A 25434-nucleotide genomic window follows, 5' to 3' on the forward strand; every position below is an offset into this window, starting at 1 on the left:
CAACACACACAGACCATCATGACCAACACACACACCATCATGACCAACACACACAGACCATCATGACCATCACACACACACCATCATGACCAACACACACACACCATCATGACCAACACACACACACCATCATGACCAACACACACAGACCATCATGACCAACACACACAGACCATCATGACCAACACACACAGACCATCATGACCAACACACACACACACACACCATCATGACCAACACACACACACCATCATGACCAACACACACAGACCATCATGACCAACACACACACACACACACCATCATGACCAACACACACACACCATCATGACCAACACACACAGACCATCATGACCATCTCACACACACCATCATGACCAACACACACACCATCATGACCAACACACACACACACCATCATGACCAACACACACACACACACACACACACACCATCATGACCAACACACACACACCATCATGACCAACACACACACACCATCATGACCAACACACACACCATCATGACCAACACACACACACCATCATGACCAACACACACAGACCATCATGACCAACACACACACACCATCATGACCAACACACACACACCATCATGACCAACACACACACACCATCATGACCAACACACACACACCATCATGACCAACACACACACACCATCATGACCAACACACACAGACCATCATGACCAACACACACACACCATCATGACCAACACACACACACACCATCATGACCAACACACACACCATCATGACCAACACACACACCATCATGACCAACACACACACACCATCATGACCAACACACACACCATCATGACCAACACACACCATCATGACCAACACACACAGACCATCATGACCAACACACACACACCATCATGACCAACACACACACACACACACACACACCATCATGACCAACACACACACACACCATCATGACCAACACACACACACCATCATGACCAACACACACACCATCATGACCAACACACACACACACCATCATGACCAACACAGACCATCATGACCAACACACACACACCATCATGACCAACACACACACACCATCATGACCAACACACACACACCATCATGGCCAACACACACACACCATCATGACCAACACACACACACCATCATGACCAACACACACACACCATCATGACCAACACACACACACAGACCATCATGACCAACACACACACACAGACCATCATGACCAACACACACACACCATCATGACCAACACACACAGACCATCATGACCAACACACACACACCATCATGACCAACACACACACACAGACCATCATGACCAACACACACACACCATCATGACCAACACACACAGACCATCATGACCAACACACACAGACCATCATGACCAACACACACACACACACCATCATGACCAACACACACACACACACACACACCATCATGACCAACACACACACACCATCATGACCAACACACACACCATCATGACCAACACACACAGACCATCATGACCAACACACACACACCATCATGACCAACACACACACACCATCATGACCAACACACACACACACCATCATGACCAACACACACAGACCATCATGACCAACACACACAGACCATCATGACCAACACACACACACCATCATGACCAACACACACACACACCATCATGACCAACACACACACACCATCATGACCAACACACACACACACCATCATGACCAACACACACAGACCATCATGACCAACACACACAGACCATCATGACCAACACACACACACCATCATGACCAACACACACACACACCATCATGACCAACACACACACACAGACCATCATGACCAACACACACACACAGACCATCATGACCAACACACACACCATCATGACCAACACACATACACACCATCATGACCAACACACACACACCATCATGACCAACACACACACACACACACCATCATGACCAACACACACAGACCATCATGACCAACACACACACACAGTCCATCATGACCAACACACACAGACCATCATGTCCAACACACACACACCATCATGACCAACACACACAGAGAGACCATCATGACCAACACACACACACCATCATGACCAACACACACACCATCATGACCAACACACACACACACCATCATGACCAACACACACACACAGACCATCATGACCAACACACACACACCATCATGACCAACACACACACACCATCATGACCAACACACACAGACCATCATGACCATCACACACAGACCATCATGACCAACACACACACACACCATCATGACCAACACACACACACCATCATGACCAACACACACAGACCATCATGGCCAACACACACAGACCATCATGACCAACACACACAGACCATCATGACCAACACACACAGACCATCATGACCAACACACACACCATCATGACCAACACACACACACCATCATGACCAACACACACACACCATCATGACCAACACACACAGACCATCATGACCAACACACACACACCATCATGACCAACACACACACACCATCATGACCAACACACACACACCATCATGACCAACACACACAGACCATCATGACCAACACACACACACACCATCATGACCAACACACACACACACCATCATGACCAACACACACACACACACCATCATGACCAACACACACACACCATCATGACCAACACACACACCATCATGACCAACACACACACACAGACCATCATGACCAACACACACACACCATCATGACCAACACACACACACACCATCATGACCAACACACACAGACCATCATGACCAACACACACACACACCATCATGACCAACACACACACACCATCATGACCAACACACACACACACACACACACCATCATGACCAACACACACACACACCATCATGACCAACACACATAGACCATCATGACCAACACACACACACACCATCATGACCAACACACACACACCATCATGACCAACACACACAGACCATCATGACCAACACACACAGACCATCATGACCAACACACACACACCATCATGACCAACACACACACACCATCATGACCAACACACACATACCATCATGACCAACACACACACCATCATGACCAACACACACAGACCATCATGACCAACACACACACACACACCATCATGACCAACACACACACACACCATCATGACCAACACACACACACAGACCATCATGACCAACACACACACACCATCATGACCAACACACACACACCATCATGACCAACACACACACATCATCATGACCAACACACACACACCATCATGACCAACACACACAGACCATCATGACCAACACACACACAGACCATCATGACCAACACACACAGACCATCATGACCAACACACACACAGACCATCATGACCAACACACACACACACACACCATCATGACCAACACACACAGACCATCATGACCAACACACACACAGACCATCATGACCAACACACACAGACCATCATGACCAACACACACACAGACCATCATGACCAACACACACAGACCATCATGACCAACACACACACACAGACCATCATGACCAACACACAGACCATCATGACAAATATTCATGTATCAGCGGGACACTGAACATCCCTTTATTCTTCCGCTAACTCAGAACGCTGTCTATAGCAAGTCTTTACTCTCCTTTACCACCGTCATCAGGCGTCTGAAGCACTTAAAGTGTATGAGACTCTGTGTGTCGGTTCTCTGTAACACTCTTATATTCTGGAATCCTCTGCTCTGATGGATTCTTCCGGTTACTCACTTACTGACAGACGTACAGTACAGTATAGTACAGTATAGTACAGTACGGTATAGTACAGTATAGTACAGTATAGTACAGTACAGTACAGTACAGTACGGTATAGTACAGTATAGTACAGTATAGTACAGTACAGTACAGTACAGTACGGTATAGTACAGTATAGTACAGTATAGTACAGTATAGTACAGTACAGTATAGTACAGTATAGTACAGTACAGTATAGTACAGTACAGTATAGTACAGTATAGTACAGTACAGTATAGTACAGTATAGTACAGTATAGTACGGTAAATGTGTGTTTGGTGTTAGTCTGTACCATGATGTCTCCCTTCAGCATCTGTGCCGGCTCCAGCGCCATACAGATCCTGTCTCTGTGACCGGCTCCCATGTGGCTGAGGAATATCAAATATCATATCATACACTCATGCCAACAACACACGTCTGTAGACCAGGGCTATCGTCCTTAGTTCAAAATAAAACTATATCATCTTTTTACTGTCAAATCGATTAATCACGATGAATCACATCTAACATAAAAGTTTGAGTTTATATAATATATGTGTGTGTGTGTGTGTGTGTGTGTGTTATATAAACACAAACTTTTAATCGCAATTAATCAATTTGACAGCACTAAAAAATACATTTTAATGTTTAATTTAAATAAAATAAACATCAATTTAAATGAAGAAAACATAAAAACGTACTTTAAAACTATATAGACAATAACTATGAAAAAACCATACAACAAAATTACTAAATGTTTAAAATGAAAATGAAAGAAACAATTAGAAAACTATAATAGTACATCAATGACACTAAAATAAGTAAATTATCGTAATTTTAATGGCAAAACTGTAAAAGTGTAATTGGTCAAAAGTAAGTGGGAAAACTGTAATATTTCATATAATTTTACTGGTTTTGGAAGTGAAAACAACAAACCATCTTATAATTCACAGTGAAAAGCCATAACCTGACACTCCCCGTGACTTCTGGAATGAACGGTTTCAATAATCAAGTTTCCTCTTGTTGTTTGGTCTCGGCGGGGTTTAGTGTTGTGAAATCAATGTGTACTGCATTACTTTAGTGTGGTGTGTGTGTATTATAAAGCCACAGGTTTCCGTGTGTATGCAGAAATGATGATGTTCAGTATAAACTCACTATATTCCTGAGACGTAGACGACCTGCATCGCCTGATACACCTTCACATACGGCTGACACACTGCAGGAGACACACAGGGTTACTGGGAGAATCACACTGGAAACGAGTGTGAGATGATGCAGGGGTTTCGTGAAGTCAAATCTAGCAGCAGTCACGTTAGATAGAGACAGGTTTCAGCACTTCTTCTCTTGAGTCGTCAGTGACAAACAGCGGTGTCAGTGTTGTGAACTGGTGTTGTGCGAGCGAGTAAACACACACTGACCTGCGGTGCGGTCGAAGCCCTGAAGGATGACACCGTGCAGGAACAGAGGACACGTGTTCATCTTGATGGAGCCGCTCAGGAGACTGTTGAGGATCCACACGTACCTGAACACACACACCAGCACAACAGATTATAATCATGTGTGTGTGTGCCACAGCTCTTCTCAAAACACTTCCACTTCCACAAACCTTTCAACTTTCAACACTTACTTCACCATACAAATATTAAGTCATTTTTAGTAGTCAATATAAAGTACATTTGTCAATAAAGTGATATTAAATGCATACAAATATTTGTTTTATCAAACATATTTAATTATTGGCGGTTTGCATAGTATTCCGATTCACTCATTTTATTCATTTTGAGGAATATTGAATCTTTTCTTTGTGCAAGTGAGATAAACAAATACTCACATTTAGTCCAGAACTACAATAACCATAATGTTTACACACATCACATACACACACACAAACACACAACGCCTCTGCACATTTATTGACTGACTGACACTTTTAAAAGTGATGCATCACTTTACCAGTTACTTGAAAAAGTAATCTTATTACGTAACATCTTGGTTACGTATGTAACCCTCGTTCCATGAAGGAGACGCAACGTCGGTGACTGACAAATAGGAATCTCGCTAGAGAGGTGTAGCAAAAAACGAGCCAATGCTCACTGGCATGTGATAATTGCATCAGCTGCGCTGCACTGCGGCTCGTGCATACAATGATCAGCAGGTGCATCGCATCTTCAGGCTTTCGCTGAGGAGACAATCCCTTTTACTCGGTCACGTCTGACGCCACGTCGGTGACCGACAAAAAGAAATCCCTACCAAAGTGCCACAGCTGCTGAGCCCATCCAGCGCCTGTGTAAACCTCCTCCTCCCTCTTACATGATGGGACAGGGCTTACACAGAGACGTCCATCACTGCTGTTCCGACTCAGTGAGACAATTGGATAGCACTGGGAAAGCGTGTCCTTTCCATTGGAAAAGGAACGCTGCGGAAGCCACATCCTTCCCTGAAGGAGTCATGTGGAGATGAGATATGGACTAACCCTGTGGGGTAGTTTGCATATGGAATTACTGGGGTGACACCAAACTCTTGAGAGACGGGTTCTCCCAAGGGAAAAACACGTGCTTCTGTTCAGGAGCGACTGTGGAAGAAGCAACATATGGGATCCGTGCAGGGTCACACACGACACCCAGCCTAGACCCGATTCTTAAGGATTCAGCGGGAAATAGGCCTGTCGCCAGACGCTCCGCCACGTCCGGCTGCCGAAGGGTGACGGAGGACTCAACGGGTTTTTGACTCTGGAACCACGAGCGAACTGCAGCCGACAACAGACAGGCCTCTCTGTGCTTCCCGTTTGAGGTGAGAACACAGGAGGAACCCGGCTCTACACGTAGGCTATAGTATCCAGCGAACGTGTTGGGTGTCGCCCAGCCCGCAGCTTTACAGATATCTGTCAGCGAGGCGCCACGTGCCAGCGCCCAGGAGAATGCAACGCCTCTCGTGGAGTGTGCTCGCAACCTGAGCGACCGCCTTTCCCTTCTGCTGGTCTCCGTAACAGACGAAGAGCTGGTCTGAGGTCTTGAGGCTTTGGGTTCTATCCAATTACAGGCGCAGAGCGCGGACGGGACAGAGCAAAGCCAGGGCTGGGTCTGCCTCCTCCAGGGGCAGCGCTTGCAGGATCACCACCTGGAGGGACTGGTGTGAACCTTGGGCACATAGCCAGGTCGGGGTCTCAGTACAACATGGTTGTCACCCGGCCCGATCTCTAGGCATGATTCGTCGACCGAAAATGCCTGCAGGTCCCCTACCCTTTTGATAGAGGCCAATGCAACCAGCAGCAAAGTCTTCATGGACAGAAGCTTTAAGTCTGCTGACTGCAACGGCTCAAATGGAGCATCCTGAAGAGCTCGAAGCACCAGGGTATGGAGGGGGGTCGAGTAGGATTTAAAAGTCTCGCCCCCCTAAGGAGCCTGATGACCAGGTCGTGCTTCCCTACTGATTTGCCATCTAAGTGGTCGTGATATGCCGAAATATGTACCTTGAGGGTGGAGGGAGACAGCCCACGGTCCAACCCTTGCTGCAAGAAGGAAAGCACGGACCCTATCGAACATCTTCGGGGGTCCTCTCGGTGAGGGGAACACCACTCGGGGAACAGGTTCCACTTCTAGGCGGAACCGAAGCTATGGTGCCGAAGCGATGGTGTTAAGTACCTCTGGGGGCCAGTCACCTAGATCCTCCGCGTCCCGCAGACATGGAGTTTCCAGAGGTCCGTAGGGTGCCCCGTCTCTGAGTCAGAAGGTCCTTCCTCAGAGGACCAGGTCTGGGTGGGCCAATAGGGAGCCACCAGCAGGACCTGCTCCCCGTCCTCCCGCAGGGTCTGTGCAAGTAGGCTCACCTGGGGAAACACATATTTGTGAAGACCCCAGGGCCATCTGTGTGCCAGTGCGTCTGTGCCGAGTGTTCCCTCGATCAGGAAGTAAAACCGCTGGCAAGGGGAGGTCTCTGACGAGGCAAACAGGTCTACCTGAGCCTCCCCGAACTCTCTCCAGATCAGCTGGTCACACCGGGGACATGACTGGCCCGAAGCAGCCTCAGATGCTTCTGGCTCCAGAGGAGGAGATGGCGGGCGAGTTGCGACATGAAGCCAGTGCTGAAGCGGTCTCATACGGAGCAGCCCGAGCGGTGTTCCCGCTGTTGGCACCGCCATATGCCCCAGGAGCGTCTGAAAAAATATCAGTGGGACCGCGTCCTGCCTTTGAACATATTCAAGCAGTTCAGCACCGAACCAGCACGTTCCTCTGTGAGGCGCACTGTCTGTGCGACCACATTCAGCCGAGAAAAGAGATCCTTCGCAATGCAGCGCAGCTGATGCAATTACCGCATGACAATTTGCATTGGCTTGTTTTTAGTTACACTCGAAGTAGATTGGCCTCTCTAGCGAGATTCATGGTCCTATAAAGCCTGCGGTATCAAGGCCTCTAAATGATCAACACGGTCTCCTCCAGTCCTTCTGTCTCTGACTGAGACTCCTTTAGCAAGTCAAAGTCTGTTAGTATAACAGTGCAAACGTCCTTCAGCTCACGTCTTTTTTATCTGAAATCTGCACTGATTTTTATCAAGTAAATGTAAGAATAACTTTGATAATGTTAGTAATATTTCAACTGGACGAAGCGACTGAGCTTTACTTGATTATCCAGACATCATTTATTATAATTATCCTGAGTATCAAATTTGAGGAAAGTTTATCTGTTCATTTCTCAATCATCATTGATCAATGCATAATATGTTTTAAAACTACAGAGCTTTGATCATAAAACTAAGCATTTAAATATCATCTTACTAAGACATATTATTGGCCGATATTTATATTTTATGTCAGTAGTCTGTTATGAAGACCTCATGACTTACAAGCATCAGAATTTCATATAATTATCAGCATCTGCACCAAACTGCATATTTTTGCTCAGTTTGGGTCTCTGAATAACATTGAGCTGTTTCCCCTCCATATTCTCACTATATTTTACAGTGTCCTTGTTACAGTCATATGCAATAATGCATAATTTGATGTCATTACTATGATAAGTACATGCAACTAACCCGCAACCAAATCCTAATCCTACCCCAATCCTCTAGGGAGTAAGTGCATGTAGTTGCTTAATATTACTCAGAACTTAAATACATATAATTACACTGTAACTATGACACCTTAAAATAAAGTGTAACCCAACGTTGTGTGTGTGTGTGTGTGTGTCTGTGTGTGTGTGTGTGTGTGTGTGTGTGTGTCTGTGTGTCTGTGTGTGTGTGTGTGTGTGTGTGTCTGTGTGTGTGCGTGTGTGTGTGTGTGTGTGTGCGTGCGTGTGTGTGTCTGTGTGTGTGTGTGTGTCTGTGTGTGTGTGTGTCTGTGTGTGTGTGTGTGTGTGTGTGTGTGTGTGTGTCTCACCTCCTCTGAGACGGAGTCATCAGCGCAGAAACCTTGTCGTCGTAGAACTTCCTCATGGCGAAGCGGTCCAGCGCCTGATCTGCACTGTCAGGACCAGAACATCCACATCAACTGGGCTCATCCAGCTCAGAAATATCATTCCTCATCAATCAATCTAACTAAATACAGTAATACAAACCAGTTAGACCAGCTAGAAAGAGCTCAAAAGTACAGATGTGATTCTCTACACCTGTGACTGAAGACCACTGAAACATTCAAAGACTGTAAACACGCTGAAGACATCGTTTATAGACTTTTAAAATGAAATGTAAGTAATAAAAAGTCCTTTTAGGCCCCTAAATGTCCCCATATTCCATGTTTCCCATTTTTAAATGGTTTAATTGAACTTAATAACCAAACATCATGTCTAATCAATTGAATTCATACAACTCTAACTAAACAATTATATGTTTGTTTTTACAATAATAATGCCTACGAAGAGCTTTGTTTTCCAGAAATTCTGTGTTGTGCGTTGGTTATCAAATATATAATATTCACAATTTATTTCATCTTTACAAATGTAATCAAATAAAAAATTTTTTTGCAATAGTATTGCCCAATTAACTGGAATTGCCCAGGAGTTCTGTGTTGTGTGTTTGAATTTTTTTCTTGTAATCAAATACAAAGTAAAAAAAATACCTGTTATTTTTGGGCAAACAATGCCTATTGTTAAAATTAAAACATGATAATTCCTTAAAGTTTTAATGATTGTACTATTATTATTGCTTTCAGAGGAACATGTTACTGTATATTTCTGTCATGATTTCTTCTAGTTAAACCAAACTTTTATTTTGGTGTGTTGCGTTGCAGAGCTGTGTGTGTGTGTGTGTGTGTGTGTGTGTGTGTCTGACAGTTTTCTCAGATAAAATGGTGAAATGATGCTGAAGTAAAGTGACATTTAATGAAGTGTGCAGCCCCACGTCTGATTGAAGCATCCAAATGCTGCCAAATTCAGTGACAGGTCTGTTGTACTGACTGGATCGGTGTGTTTTGCTCCTGGCAGAGATCATGTGACACACCGAGTGTGAGAGAGAAGTGTGTGAGGAGTACCTGGCAGAGATCATGTGACACACAGAGTGTGATAGAGAAGTGTGTGAGGAGTACCTGGCAGAGATCATGTGACACACAGAGTGTGAGAGAGAAGTGTGTGAGGAGTACCTGGCAGAGATCATGTGACACACAGAGTGTGAGAGAGAAGTGTGTGAGGAGTACCTGGCAGAGATCATGTGACACACCGAGTGTGAGAGAGAAGTGTGTGAGGAGTACCTGGCAGAGATCATGTGACACACAGAGTGTGAGAGAGAAGTGTGTGAGGAGTACCTGGCAGAGATCATGTGACACACAGAGTGTGAGAGAGAAGTGTGTGAGGAGTACCTGGCAGAGATCATGTGACACACAGAGTGTGAGAGAGAAGTGTGTGAGGAGTACCTGGCAGAGATCATGTGACACACAGAGTGTGATAGAGAAGTGTGTGAGGAGTACCTGGCAGAGATCATGTGACACACAGAGTGTGAGAGAGAAGTGTGTGAGGAGTACCTGGCAGAGATCATGTGACACACCGAGTGTGAGAGAGAAGTGTGTGAGGAGTACCTGGCAGAGATCATGTGACACACAGAGTGTGAGAGAGAAGTGTGTGAGGAGTACCTGGCAGAGATCATGTGACACACAGAGTGTGATAGAGAAGTGTGTGAGGAGTACCTGGCAGAGATCATGTGACACACCGAGTGTGAGAGAGAAGTGTGTGAGGAGTACCTGGCAGAGATCATGTGACACACAGAGTGTGATAGAGAAGTGTGTGAGGAGTACCTGGCAGAGATCATGTGACGCACAGAGTGTGAGAGAGAAGTGTGTGAGGAGTACCTGGCAGAGATCATGTGACACACAGAGTGTGAGAGAGAAGTGTGTGAGGAGTACCTGGCAGAGATCATATGACACACAGAGTGTGAGAGAGAAGTGTGTGAGGAGTACCTGGCAGAGATCATGTGACACACAGAGTGTGAGAGAGAAGTGTGTGAGGAGTACCTGGCAGAGATCATGTGACACACAGAGTGTGAGAGAGAAGTGTGTGAGGAGTACCTGGCAGAGATCATGTGACACACCGAGTGTGAGAGAGAAGTGTGTGAGGAGTACCTGGCAGAGATCATGTGACACACAGAGTGTGAGAGAGAAGTGTGTGAGGAGTACCTGGCAGAGATCATGTGACACACCGAGTGTGAGAGAGAAGTGTGTGAGGAGTACCTGGCAGAGACGTCTGTGAAGTGAACGAATGAGGAGATGACGACTCCGATCCGACCCTTCCCACCCTGGTGAATCAGAGAGAGGAGAAGCGTTACACACACACTGATCTCCACAGCGTGTGTGTGTGTGTGTGTGTGTGTGAGGCGCCTCACCCTGCAGTGAATGACCACCACGTGCAGCGGGTCAGCGCTCAGCCAGTTCTCCATGGCCTTACAGACGGTGCAGATCTTATCCAGAGGAGGAGCGTGCAGGTCCGGCCAGCCCGTGTCCAGAGTCTGGGGAGACACACACACACACACACACACCAGCGCTGTCATGCACTCTTAACACTCATCCTTCCCTCTGGAAATTTTGACCCGAAACTCATCTTTTAATTTTTTCACTCAGATTGAGTGTTCACCAGAGGGTCCAAGACTCTAGAACGTGAACCGAACACACACACAACATTTGTTATTGATGAGGAGTTTTGTGGTTGCAGGTCAATTTGAGCTCGTTAGGAATGAACGGAATGCGAGGAATGCTTCAGTACACACAGACAAACCTAAAAATGCTCAAAATTCTGACTAAAAATGTTAAAACTTTACCAAAAAATGATTGTATAATGTCTACATGTGTATCTGAAAGCACCCTAAAGAGCAACTGACTTTAGGACCCAGCGGAACAGCTCATCTACTGCAGATAGAGACATACGCCCATCTAGTGGCAAGACTCATGAAATATCATATCTACAAGACTCATGAAATATCATATCTACAAGACTCATGAAATATCATATCTACAAGACTCATGAAATATCATACCTACAAGACTCATGAAATATCATATCTACAAGACTCATGAAATATATATCTACAAGACTCATGAAATATCATATCTACAAGACTCATGAAATATCATATCTACAGGAGAAACTGGAAACATGAGAATATGGTGCAAAAGTTCATTAATTTCAGGAATTCAACTTAAAAGGTGAAACTAATATATTATATAGACTCATTACATGCAAAGTGAGATATTGCAAGCCTTTATTTGTTATAATTGTGATGATTATGGCTTACAGCTTATGAAAACCTTTTCACAATATTCTAAATTTGAATTTGGGGTTTTCATAATCTGTAAACCACAAATCATCACAGTTAAACAAATAAAGGCTCATGTAATGAGTCTACTGTCTATATAATATATTAGTTTCACCTTTTAAGTTGAATTACTGAAATAAATGAACCTTTGCACCATATTTCACCTGTATATGTATTTCCCACAAGAGGTCGGCAACGACACACAATGTAAGATATTTTGAGCTGAATTAAAAGGTTTATGCATGAAATGTGCTTAAATAATTATTTATTTATTATTATTGATCAAATCTAGTCACTTAAAGGTAAATAAAATTAAAAATAACAAAAAAACTTGCATTAAAAAAATAGAACAAATATTATAAAAATGAAATAAAATAAAATAAGCTTGCTGAAAAAAAAAAGAAAAAAAAAGAACTATAATTTTAGGGCTTCGGGACATGTTGACCCGTGAGGGAAAGATGTGTTATAAAGTGTGAGGGAAGAATGAGGGTTAAAAATAAAGCTTTTTTATCGGCATCGATGGATCCACGAAGAACCTTTAACATCCATGGAAACTTTCCGGGTTTATGAAAGAAAAAAGGTTCTTTAGATTATTACAATGTTGCACTTCGAAAACATGGTTCTTTCAGGAACTGATCCCAGAACGGTTTGGTGTGTGTGCGTGCGTGCGTGTGCGTGTGTGTGTGTGTGTGCGTGCGCGTGCTTTTGTTTATATTACATTGTGGGAACCAAATGTCCCCACAAGGATAGTAAAACCTGAAATCACCTCCATTGTGGGGACCAGCCAGCGGTCCCCATGAGGGGAACGGGTTAATAAACATACTAAATTATATTTTTTCGAAAATGTAAAAATGCAGAATGTCTCCTGTAAGGGGTAGGTTTAGGGATAGGGGCAGTGTAAGGGGATAGAATATACAGTTTGTACAGTATAAATTCCCATTTTTACCATTACGCCTATGGAATGTCCTCACAAGGATAGCAAAACCCCCTTGTGTGCGTGTGTGTGTGTGTGTGTGCGTGCGCGTGTTCAGTGGTGAAGCCGATCCTCCACACTACCTTAGGGTTCATCTTGGTGAGCTCCTGCTTTCTCTCCGACAGGTTGATCACCTGAAACCCAGCGAGTGACAGTTAGAAACACTAGTGCTGAAGCTCTGGCAAACGGCTACGGGAAAGACGTGTTCACCAGATAGTTGTCTGCGTGTTTGGACCGGAGCATGCGCGTGACGTCTCTCAGGTTGCGCAGGTACGTCTCCTCGAAGCAGTCCTGCGGGAAGGACACGGCGATGATGCGCTCCGTCACGTAGGTGAGGTCCAGCTCGTAGCCCTCCTCCATCTGCACACAGAGACACGACGACTGAGCCTCACACCAACAGAAGCTGACACGTGTTCAGTCTGTGCTCCAAAACATTCACGTTTACCACAGTTCAAGTTCAATTTCATTACTCAAAAAGTGAATAAATGGATTATAATTACTGCATAAATATAATTTAGTACCATAAGTTAAATACATTAATCTAAACCAGTTGAGTTCCAAATTTGAGGTTGATATCTGATAAAATGAGCTTCCAGTCAGAGTTTGTTTGTGCGCAGTACCAAACGCCTCCACTAGATCAGGCAGTGGTAGACTACCCACAAATACATTTGTTTTTATTTTTTAATTGACAAATCGTGTTATTTTCTAATTATAGGCTATAATTGTTCTTATGAATTTATTTGATCCAAAACACTCAAGTCAAGATGCATTATCTAAAAGCTCATTTATGTTGAAATATCACTCATGTCACAACGTCAGATATTGATAACTTCAAACAGATGCAGTAACATTATGTTTTATATATATATTGTAGACGTTGTGACATGAGTGATATTTCAACATAAATGAGCTTTTAGATAATGCATCTTGACTTGACTTGAGTGTTTTGGATCAAATAAATTAACAGGTAAATGTTATGTGTTGTTGTGTATGTTTTGAGAATACACTAAGCAGAGTTGAAGGGCAAGCAGGGTTGGCAGCAGAAAGGTAAACGTTGGATGAATCATATAATTTAGGGGATCATTAGATTTCCTACTTTTAGCACTACTTTTGACGACACGAAGTCCACTCGCTATAACCTCCTCACCCACAGGAACTCGATAAAACCCTACAGCTTTTGCTGTATATCTGGCAGCGCAACCCCAAACACAACACGTTTTCATCATCGTTTCAACTTTGATCAACAACAATGTTTTTAAACTTTGTGCCTGTTCCAGTCGCCGGCTGGATCTCTTCAGTTAGTCAGTCGAAGCCGCTCGCGTAGCATCCGCTCATACTTTGAATGCTACTCTCCGTGTCAGTCTCTCACCCATTTCACCAAGACTTGATCTTATTATCTCCAAGAAGCAAGCGCAAGTGTCTCACTAGCCGCGTTTCCAGTACAGATTTGCGCAAAACTTTTGCGATTTTTTTCTATACGAGCGTAAAAACTTTTTTGCGATAAATGTTTTTTTTTGCGAAATCGACGTGTTTCCATTGAGCGTATTTTCAATTCGCAATTTCAATGTGTGCAATTTGAAGGGTAATGAAAACGCGGCTACTGAGGGTAAGCAGAATATGCATGTTGTAGCAACGTGTCTCAGAATAGCCTATATGTTTTTTTCTCATGTGAACTACTCCAAAACCGGCTCATGTAAATACGGTATGTTAGTGTGTTGGGATTCATTAATGGTCCTAGACCTAGAGTGGTTGTTGATGAAAACTGTTATTGACATGTGACACACTTGTCAGACTTCCTCACTTGTGGATGTGTGGGAAGGAGTATAAGTAACGTGTCCAGTTTTCCTCCAGTTAAATTGTAAAAAAAAAAAAAAAAACTAATACATGTAACATTTACGTAATGCTTCAAGTGTGTTTAATATGTAAGATTGTGAGGGCCATGAGTTGCAAAAGGTTGAGAACCCCTGCACCAGATGATATTCATTTATAAATGCGCTCATTTGTGACCGCGAACAATACGAGAGCGACCATTGATTTCAGGAACATTAAACCTTTTTGAATCATGTCCATGATTTTCTTTGTATTCACACAGCAAGTGGCAAAACCTTTACCAAGTTTTGCACCATTCCAATCCAGTAATACATTCTAACAAACACAATCTATAAAATGACAGAACAGTATTTTGTTCAATAATCTAAAGTTCACTTATTTAGATGTAGGCAACTGACTAACATACTACACATGTAAATTAGCTACTTGATTATAGTTTGAACTGTACTGTGTTATTCTTTATTGCATTTAAAGTTCATGTATTTTAAAAGTATTTAATTGCAACTTTATCATTATAAACATATTTAAATACAGACAAGTTTCAATAGAAATGACATTAAATGATACTATAAATGCTTGTCAGTACTATACATTCAAAGACAATAGAAGTAATTATGAAGTGACGTTTGCGATGTAGCCTACATGTTCATTTAACTGCAAGTAACATGCTATTAAGTGTCCAAAAGCATTCACTCCGCACTGTATTATTTCCATAATAAGTAGGCTATCCTCTTTTTAAAAGTATGCTAAAGTACACTTCTCCTTCACAAGCGCAGGGCTTTAGACATATTTGAGTGTAAAACTATGGTTCTAATGTATTCCCAATCAATCTTCTATTAATGTCCCACCAGAACAAGAGCAAAAACATGCTAAGTCTTTGTAGCTTTCCTGAACTCTGGTGTTTTGATGCTCTTCTGGTTGTGAACACAGTCCAGACTCGATCATAAGCCACACGCCTTGACCAGCGATAGCAGACATGTCCCTGTTTTGCTCACTGAATATACTTTAGGTTCTTATAAAGTATCCCGATACTATTTCGGCTTGAAAAATCGCTGTAAATGATTCAGTGCATGAGGGAACTGTCCGGATGAATCAGATTGAAACACGAACGATTTCAATTCTTTCTGCAATCCCGTTTGGATAGAAAAGAACCGATTCATCTTTTAACCCTGTCTTGATTACTTTCAGAATAACTGCATTTAGACTTGAGATGCCATGATGACATTCTCCTCAAAACTTCCTAATATCATGTAGATTGAGCATTAGAGTTATGATCACATTTTCAGGGTTTATTATTCTTCAATCTTCACATTAGACTCCACGGGTTAATAATGGCTTTGAATGTTTGGCTTTTAAAATCAGTGGTGTTTCATCTGTTCTTGTGCTGCTTATATACCGTCCTCCAAAACCTAATCCTGTATTTTTCTCTGAGTTTACGGAGTTGTTGACACTTCTTAGTCCACTCTGTCCTGCTATGGTGTTGACTGGTGATATCAATTTTCACATTGATAATCCTAATTGTGTTAATACAGTTACATTTTTGGACATCTTGGATGGTTTTGATTTCACACAGCATGTTACTTTTCCGACCCATAGGTTGGGCCATATTTTGGATGTGGTTTGCTCTGCTGGTGTTGATATTCAATCTCTGGATGGTACTGATATGAGTATAAGTGACCATAGACTTATTACTTTTGACATGAATGTCATGTCTCCACGAGACATTTCTAAGCGCATTATTAAATTTCGTAACATCAAGCACATGGATTTCACTCTTTTTTCTACTTCTCTCTCTGGGCTTCCCATTACTAATTCCGTTGAGCACTATAACTCCATACTATCTGCACTTTTGGATGAGTCTGCACCTCTGCGTGAACGGGCTGTCACATTTAGGAAATCCTGTCCATGGTATACCCCTGAGTTGCGTTTAATGAAAGCTGCTGGAAGGCGATTAGAACGGCAGTACAAGAAATCTGACTTGACGGTACACCAATCTCTCTACACTCAACATCAGGCTGCCTACCATTCTGCTTTAAACACTGCACGTAAAACATATTACTCAAGCATCATTGGGAATGCTGCAACAAATTCTAAATCTTTATTTAAGACTGTTGATAATCTTCTCAAACCAACTAAGGCCACTGTTCACTCCTCAGTTGACCAGTGTAATAAGTTTCTACATTATTTCACTGGAAAGATTGAGGGCATATACAGCTCCTTAATCTCTAATACCCCAGTTGAGTCAGTTGACACTCAGCCTTTACATCCCCCGAAATTTACCTTTTCGAACTTTGAAATGGTTGGAGTCGATTTTATTACTAGTACAGTTAAGTCTATGAATTCAACCACCAGTATTTTAGATCCGGTTCCCTACTCAGTTATTACGAACTGCCTTGCATCAATCTGCCCTCATATGACTTCCATCGTGAATTTATCATTGAGTTCTGGAATTATTCCTCCAGAATTAAAAATAGCTGCCATTACACCAGTCCCTAAGAAGCCTGGTTGTGATGTCACTGATTTGTCCAATTACAGGCCTATCTCGAATCTTCCTTTTTTGGCAAAAGTTCTGGAGCGTGTTGTGTCCGTTCAGTTAAATCATCACTTAGCACTGAACAGTCTTCTTGAACCTTTTCAATCTGGGTTCAGAAAAGGGCATAGTACTGAGACCGCTTTAGTGAGGGTCGTAAATGATCTTCTTATTGCGGCAGATTCTGGTGCATGCAGTATTCTGGTCTTATTAGACCTTAGTGCTGCCTTCGACACTCTATGTCACTCTTTGCTGCTGGACAGGCTGGAAAATTGGCTGGGGCTTTCTGGAGTAGTTTTCAATTGGTTTCGGTCTTATTTAACGAATCGTGCCCAGTTTGTAAGCTTGGGTAATCTTAAATCTGATACCGTGCCTATTCGACAGGGAGTTCCTCAGGGTTCAGTGTTGGGTCCAATTTTATTTAACATTTACATGCTTCCACTTGGGCAGATCATCAGAAAACATGGCCTTGGGTATCACTGTTATGCGGATGATACGCAGATTTACATCACTACTAGTCCTGATGTACATTGCTCATTAACAGCTTTGCATAGTTGTCTAGCAGAGATTAGTATATGGATGCAAAATAACTTCCTGAAATTGAACGGCTCCAAAACTGAATTGATGCAGATTGGTACAGTGGCGGCTACTCGTAAGGCTGAGCAGATAAATGTGATTGTTGACTCTAGCATGGTAATTCCCACTTCACAGATGCGTAATCTTGGTGTAATTTTTGATCCACAGTTAAGATTTGAAGCACATATAAAACACATCTCTAAAACTGCTTTTTACCATCTGAGAAATGTGGCTCGACTTAGACCTTTTCTTTCCTTTGCAGACTCAGAAAGGCTCATACATGCCTTCATTACAACTAGGTTAGACTATTGTAATGCCTTGTTCTCTGGCCTTCCAGCTAAATCACTGAACAGGCTACAGTACATTCAAAACTCTGCCGCCCGGGTGCTCACTCGTACCTCTCCTCGGGAACACATTACACCGGTGCTTTCACAGTTGCACTGGCTTCCCATAAATGCGAGAATTGATTTTAAAATTCTAATTTTAACATACAAGGCACGATATGGGACTGCACCGGAGTATCTTTGTGATCTCATTAGCCCTTATACTCCATCACGTTCTCTCCGTTCATCAAACTCTCTTCTACTGCATCAGCCTGTGTGTAAGCTTAAGACCATGGGGGAAAGAGCTTTTTCACATAAAGCCCCCAAGCTATGGAATCTGCTTCCTCCGATAATTAGAAATGCACCAACGTTGGGACACTTCAAAAGGTTGACTAAGACTCATTTGTTTAAGGCTGCTTTTCCTTAATTGTTTTATTATCCTTGTTGTTTCTGTGTTTTGTTTTGTTTTAGTTTTTTTTATTGTACGCGCTTTGGGTTTAAGAAAAGCGCATTACAAATAAAATGTATTATTATTATTATTATTATTAATAGGCTTGAGATTTTACCTAAGCGATCTCACCATCTCACCTGACCTTGCAGAGTTACAAGTTTTTTTGGATTTCTATTTTTATCACAACATAAATCAGAGAATAAAACAAATATATATTTCACCATGCTTTCAGGAGTAAATATAACTAAGGTGAATGATATATGAACAAACTTTCAGAATGTAGCTATGAATAAAACTGACTCAAACTCACTGCCTTTAAAGATTGAAATCTGGAGTTTTTGTGAAGTTTAGTGTGTTGGTTAGGAGTAGTTTTTACATGCTGTATATAAACACAATAGAAGCCTGCAGGCCCGGTTCTACGGGGGTGCTTGAGGGTGCTAAGCACCCTCAAACAAAAGTGAAAGCACCCTCAGATGAAATTATTAATAGCACACATGTAAACGAGATTTTGCCGACAATAGAAACACAGACGGATTCACACCCATACATATAGGCTAATACACAAAATAAATCCATTAACACGATTTTTCAAATCAGAAATGATTTAATTATGCTTTCATGTTTAATGCATTTGATTGATTGTGTCCTTTCGCGATCGTGATACGCATAGGTGAAGACACGCGTAGGTCTCTTTAATTGCCCACTTTGTTTGCATGTGTGCGTCCCGCTCAGGAAATTAGTTTACGCTAACAAAATGAAACCTTATTATAAAGTGTTACCATTTTTTAAATAAAATGCCTAGCGTTTCTGCTGTTTGTTTGAAGCTTTAAAAGAATATTTAGTTGCTAGGCAGGCAACGTGAAACCTTTGAGCGCTAGTCAGCTTCATGTCAGTGACTTCACAGCGGTAGAGTTACTCACAGGACACTGCACTTATTCGCAATCACAAAAGTTCATTATTTGCTCGTGTTTTAAAGCTTTGCCGGGTTAACATTTCATTGGCGTTCTGTTCTGACATGATGCTCTCTTTCTGAGCGTGTACGCGCGCGCGCACTATCGAGACATATCCAGCTGCAGACCCGCAGCACCACCAGTTTCAGAACCCCAGCGCCAGAACCCCAGCGCCAGAACCGGAAGTGAGGGGCGGAGTTATTTACAATGAGACAAGCATGTAAACGATGACAGAATTTTCACTAATTTGAAGAATGTTAACCCTTTCACACGTAAGTTTAAAATATTCTAATCGACCCCCCCCCCCCAGCGTGAGTTTTTCAAGGCGACCGTTATTTCGAATCTGTCACTTTATGGTTTCCATGGTGACGCGTCACTGCTTGTCACGTGACACAGCGCAACCACAACACAGCGCTGAATGAATGATGATCTGCTTTTATGTAATTTTTCCTTTTTTATTCTAAATATTCATTACTTCAACTTACATATTTGTTGAGTCTCTTTTCTGTCTCTGCTTACTGAAAAAGGTGTATACATTGTATAAGCTACCATTGACTAAACAGTGGGGATTAGTCTACAATAACTACAAATTAATTTAATTTATACTACAGGGCCGTTGAATGCTTGAATCTGATTGGTTGACGAACGTTCTGAGGTGTGCAATTATATTCAGGGAACCACACGGCTAAAGTAGTTCCGGCAGGTCTTGACCTCATTACAGTTCCATATCACTTCGCGTAGTTCACTGTAATAACGGACAATACGATACAATTCATAACAAGAAAAAGCTGCAGCCCCATGCGCTTGATCTGCAATTTTCAATGTCTAACTTCACAATCAATGAAAACATGCAGTTTAATTTTAATAAATAAAGTAAACAGTCCTATTCATAATAATCAATAGAAAATTAAACTGAATATTTAAATAAATTGATAGTCCTGTTGCACGGGTTTTCGTAATTATTGAAGATAATATAACAAATAAATAAAATTGATAGGCCTATACTCGTTAAAAGGGCTTTGTGTTTCAGTCTACTGTCACTAATAGAAAAAAAGAATGAACGAATTAATTAAAACGAATTGAATAAATAAATAAATAATAATATTGACGCACATGCTTCTCTCTAAGGCCGGTTATGAATGTAATTTGATACTTATGTTATGACTGATCATGCGCGCGTGTTCAGCGCGTTCAGTGTGTGTTCACAGCGGTGTTTAAAATCTGCTGCATTCACAGTCAGAGAATGTTTCTAGTCGTTAAGTGTGTGTCCAGCATTACTCTGCTATCAGCGGCTCAAACCTCCGCTAACTCTAAAATGACGTTTTGGAATTAGCAACGGAGCATGGGTTTAGATGCGCAAGGAATTAGTCCTACATACAAGAGCGTTTTAATGACAAAAACTTTACAAACGTCTTGAAATACATCATCTGAACAATATTTCGAGGTGTGGTAACTGTAGTATAAGCGGAATAATTGACTCCAGGCCGTTGAATTATTATAAAAAATAATGCACACCCGAGGTGTAACTCCGCTTCGCGTCGTGACCGCATTACCACCTCGGGTGTGCATTATTTTTATAATAATTCAACGGCCTGTCGTCAATTATTCCTTACATATATTCCTTCTGGAGATTCCCGAATGTTTTGTTCAAATATTTGACTTGCTGTATCCACATTATAATATAGGATCTACAGATGTACACTACTCTGCATTGTGAAAAGCCAGTGTCAAGGTCCAGCACACTTCTGAATGATTGGTGACAGTTTTCATAATTACTTTAACAATGGTATGTGTCACTTTACAATAGTTTGTGGCATTTTCTCTCATGCTAGTTTACAATTATTTGAAATACCTGATTGGTAAGTGTCAATTTGTGGTGCACAAACAACATACTCCTGCTTGTAAGTAGTACCACTTTAATAAGAACATTTTACTAAAATAGCTAAATAGTTTCTATATTTTTGTATAGTTACAAATGACAGCTTAACTGTCCTATATACAAATAGAAATAAATGTGTTATCATAACAACTGTATTTACAATATGTAGGTAAATACATTGTAAAAATTATTATAAAAAAAGAACCATAGTAAATATAAATGCATACAACGGACCACGATATTAAAAATATGGTGAAGCCCAATGTTTCTGTACCTTAATGTATCATTATAACATACGTATAAAGTATGACGTTTCGTGTGTAATAAAAGTATACCGTTTCGTGTCTAAGCAAATTACGCTCCAAAACGCGTTACTCGGTTTAGAACGTAACCTCACTTCCGGTTCTGGCGCTGGTGTTAGAACGTAAGCTCCGCCCCTTGCTTCCGGTTCTGGCGCTGGGGTTCTGAAACTGGTGGTGCTGCGGGTCTGCAGCTGGATACTATAGGCACTATCAAACGATTTTTGTTGGGTCAGACCCATCTGCTGGCGCTGGGGGGCCGAGACTGAGAGAGCTACAAGGCGCCACATGGAAAAATATGCACCAAACAAGCCACTTTGACATTTTTCTGTTTTCATGAATACAAAAAAACGGTACAATATGAAATTTGGGTGACCCTCCCCCTAGACTAAAAAAATTTGGATGACCCTACGTTTATGTAAGCACCCTCACTCTTTTCAGAAGCACCCTCAGTGATTTGGTTCTAGAACCGGGCCTGGAAGCCTGTGGAATGTCCTCATTTAGCTGAGTAAACGTGTGTGTGTGTGTGTGTGTGTGTGTGTGTGTGTGTGTGTGTGTGTGTGTGTGTGTGTGTGTGTGTGTGTGTGTGTGTGTGTGTGTGTGTGTGTGTGTGTGTGTGTGTGTGTGTGTGTGTGTGTGTCTCATGTGTTGGGGTCAAGAGGTCATTCAGATGTATCAACCCTAGGGTGTGCGATATTGACAAAAAATTATATCTTAATATTTTTTGGGATTTAATCGATAACAATAATTGGACGGTATATTATAAGGATTTTTTTCTAACCTAAATATATGTATGCATAATCTTTTGTGTAAAATTATTACATTTAATCAATAAATTAAATTCTAATAGTAAGACACAATAGGGCTTTTATCAATCAAATTAAATCTGTATCAACATAATTCATCTTTGCAATGCAGAGGAAACAGAAGCTGCATCCAGTGGATTTAGATGCATCTACACTGTGTAATGCAGATCAGAGGACGTCAATGAATAGCCTGCAATTACTAATGCATAACGTTTTGATGTTTTAAACATGAAACGTTGAATATTGATATTTGAAACGATTTAAAAAATGACAAGATTCTTTAAATGTGAAATTAAAACTGCCAGTAGGTGGCAGCGAGTCACTGTTAATGAGTGAGTTACTGTCATTGAGATTCAACTGACTCATTCAAACGGCTGATTCCTTCAGGAACGAAGCATTTGACTGTCGTAATGAGTGAGTCATTAAATCATGCATTCAACTGATTCGTTCAAAAAGCTGATTCATTCAGTAATTAAACACCGACGTGTGTTTTAGAGACGCAATTGACCCTTCGCAGGGATCTTGATTGACAGGTGATCTGACCAATCATACTTCGCCATCTGCCATTTTGTCGGACAAAGCAGTCAGGAGAGTTAGTAGATTAACATTGTTAATCTAACAGAGCTTGAGAAGCGGAGTGTACTGACGTCTTTCCGCGGTTAAAACAACCTTCCTTCTGATGTTCATTCATGTTTATTTGATGCTGAACTAGAAGGGAGAGATGATCGGTTCACGAGCGGCTTTAACTGAGGCGACACAGCGATCTGTCACACATTAAAGAGCCACAAAACGCTATTTATTGTTTACATTTCTTTTAAAAAATGACCAAATTTTAAAGGTGAGACTTTTAAACTTAATACATTTATCAAAAATAACTGAAAAGTAAGCTGGTCTGTCCTGTCTGTCAGTGTGTTGTCAGTCTCCTCTCTGCTCCACAATGTGTTTTTCACTGCGTGAGAGCATGGTGTGTGTGTGTGTGAGAGCGGCGTAGCTTGTCGGGCATAGCGACAGTAACTAAGGGGGTCGGGTCTTTGCGAACGGTCAATTTCAGTCCTGTGGCTTTGTTTCAAACTATTTCTGTTGGCTAAATAGAGCGAAAAATTGGAACTTGCAAAAAATCAATATAACACTCGTTTTTTTATTCTGATATCTGGAGAAAAACAGCACTCTTTGTGTGATATTGAATATATTAAATGATACAAATATAAAAGACATACAGTGGCATTTTTGCAGCCTGATCATGAATTTTGGGGACATTTAAGCATTTTAATAGACTACCTACTAGACTTCAATAGTCTAATCTACTAGACTACACATAGTGTATGTATGCGTGCGCTCGCTGGGTGTGTGTGAGGGATATACTCGATAATGTCATATTACACATCGTTAAAACAACAGTTACCATATTATCGCAGACGAAATATATACTGCACAGCCCTAAACACTGGACCATTAACTGCGCCTGGCAAATAAAATGAGCATTTTGTATTTGTAATGTGATTAAATCCGATCTGACAGCACCTCATCCTGGCTCAAATATCTTCATTGACTTTTATTTCAATTTATTTCAAAACCAGGCATGAGTGGGGAGGCATCTTTAGCGCTGATTCTGCTTATTTAGAGCTGGATCGTGTGAAAACTGCAAGACCTGAAAACCTTTGGCAGAACATTTAGAGTCTGAAGACTGATATACATCAAGTGAAATCAAAGAATGAACTGCTGTGATGTCATTTTGAACAAAGTCAGGCCAAAACAAAGTTTGAAACAGCTTGTCAAAGTGAACCTTCCCGAAACTCCCATTGGTTCATGTGTCAATGATGTAATCGGTGGGTGTGGCTCTGAGGCCCTGCCTTCTTTGACGCGAGTAAAAACATGAACACACTGAGAGCCGCTTTATAGAAGTAACTCTAACTGAAAGAGACATTGACACTGTTTATCATGTTAAATACTGTAAAGCTGCTGCTTTAGATCTATCTATTGTATGAATAAACGTGACGAGACATGCACGAGGTCAAACATATCTACAGTACATCTCTATGATCTGCTGTTCTCTCACCACTGTCATTTCTGTTGTGTTTATTTTGCAGCACATATTTACATATTCATCTAAATGTGGATGCCGTCGGGATGTTGGCTAACAGTAAATCACAGTGCAAGAGTATTTCATACTCCTTTGTAACCCTAAGCAAAGAATGAAAAGGAACTTTGCCATGAGAACATTTGTGCCT

General features: G+C 41.8%; 1 protein-coding gene across 2 annotated transcripts in view; it reads right to left on the reverse strand.

Moving 5' to 3' along the window:
* Positions 1 to 25434, reverse strand: part of tns3 (tensin 3) — an 82951-nt gene that overhangs the window by 50446 nt on the left and 7071 nt on the right. The window contains exons 2-9 of one of the 2 annotated variants that reach the window (XM_079611701.1): positions 13773 to 13922; positions 13646 to 13696; positions 11663 to 11785; positions 11511 to 11575; positions 9234 to 9317; positions 5281 to 5384; positions 5018 to 5078; positions 4176 to 4251 (exon numbers count right to left, since the gene is read on the reverse strand). In XM_079611701.1, coding sequence (XP_079467827.1) covers positions 4176 to 4251; positions 5018 to 5078; positions 5281 to 5384; positions 9234 to 9317; positions 11511 to 11575; positions 11663 to 11785; positions 13646 to 13696; positions 13773 to 13922 — 714 coding nt within the window. Of the gene's footprint in view, positions 1 to 4175; positions 4252 to 5017; positions 5079 to 5280; positions 5385 to 9233; positions 9318 to 11510; positions 11576 to 11662; positions 11786 to 13645; positions 13697 to 13772; positions 13923 to 25434 lie in introns of those variants that run through there. The other variant, XM_079611702.1, reaches the window with a different exon arrangement.

The sequence above is a fragment of the Phoxinus phoxinus genome (assembly GCF_949152265.1).
Source record: "Phoxinus phoxinus genome assembly, chromosome: 5".
In the NCBI taxonomy this organism is placed as follows: domain Eukaryota; kingdom Metazoa; phylum Chordata; class Actinopteri; order Cypriniformes; family Leuciscidae; genus Phoxinus; species Phoxinus phoxinus.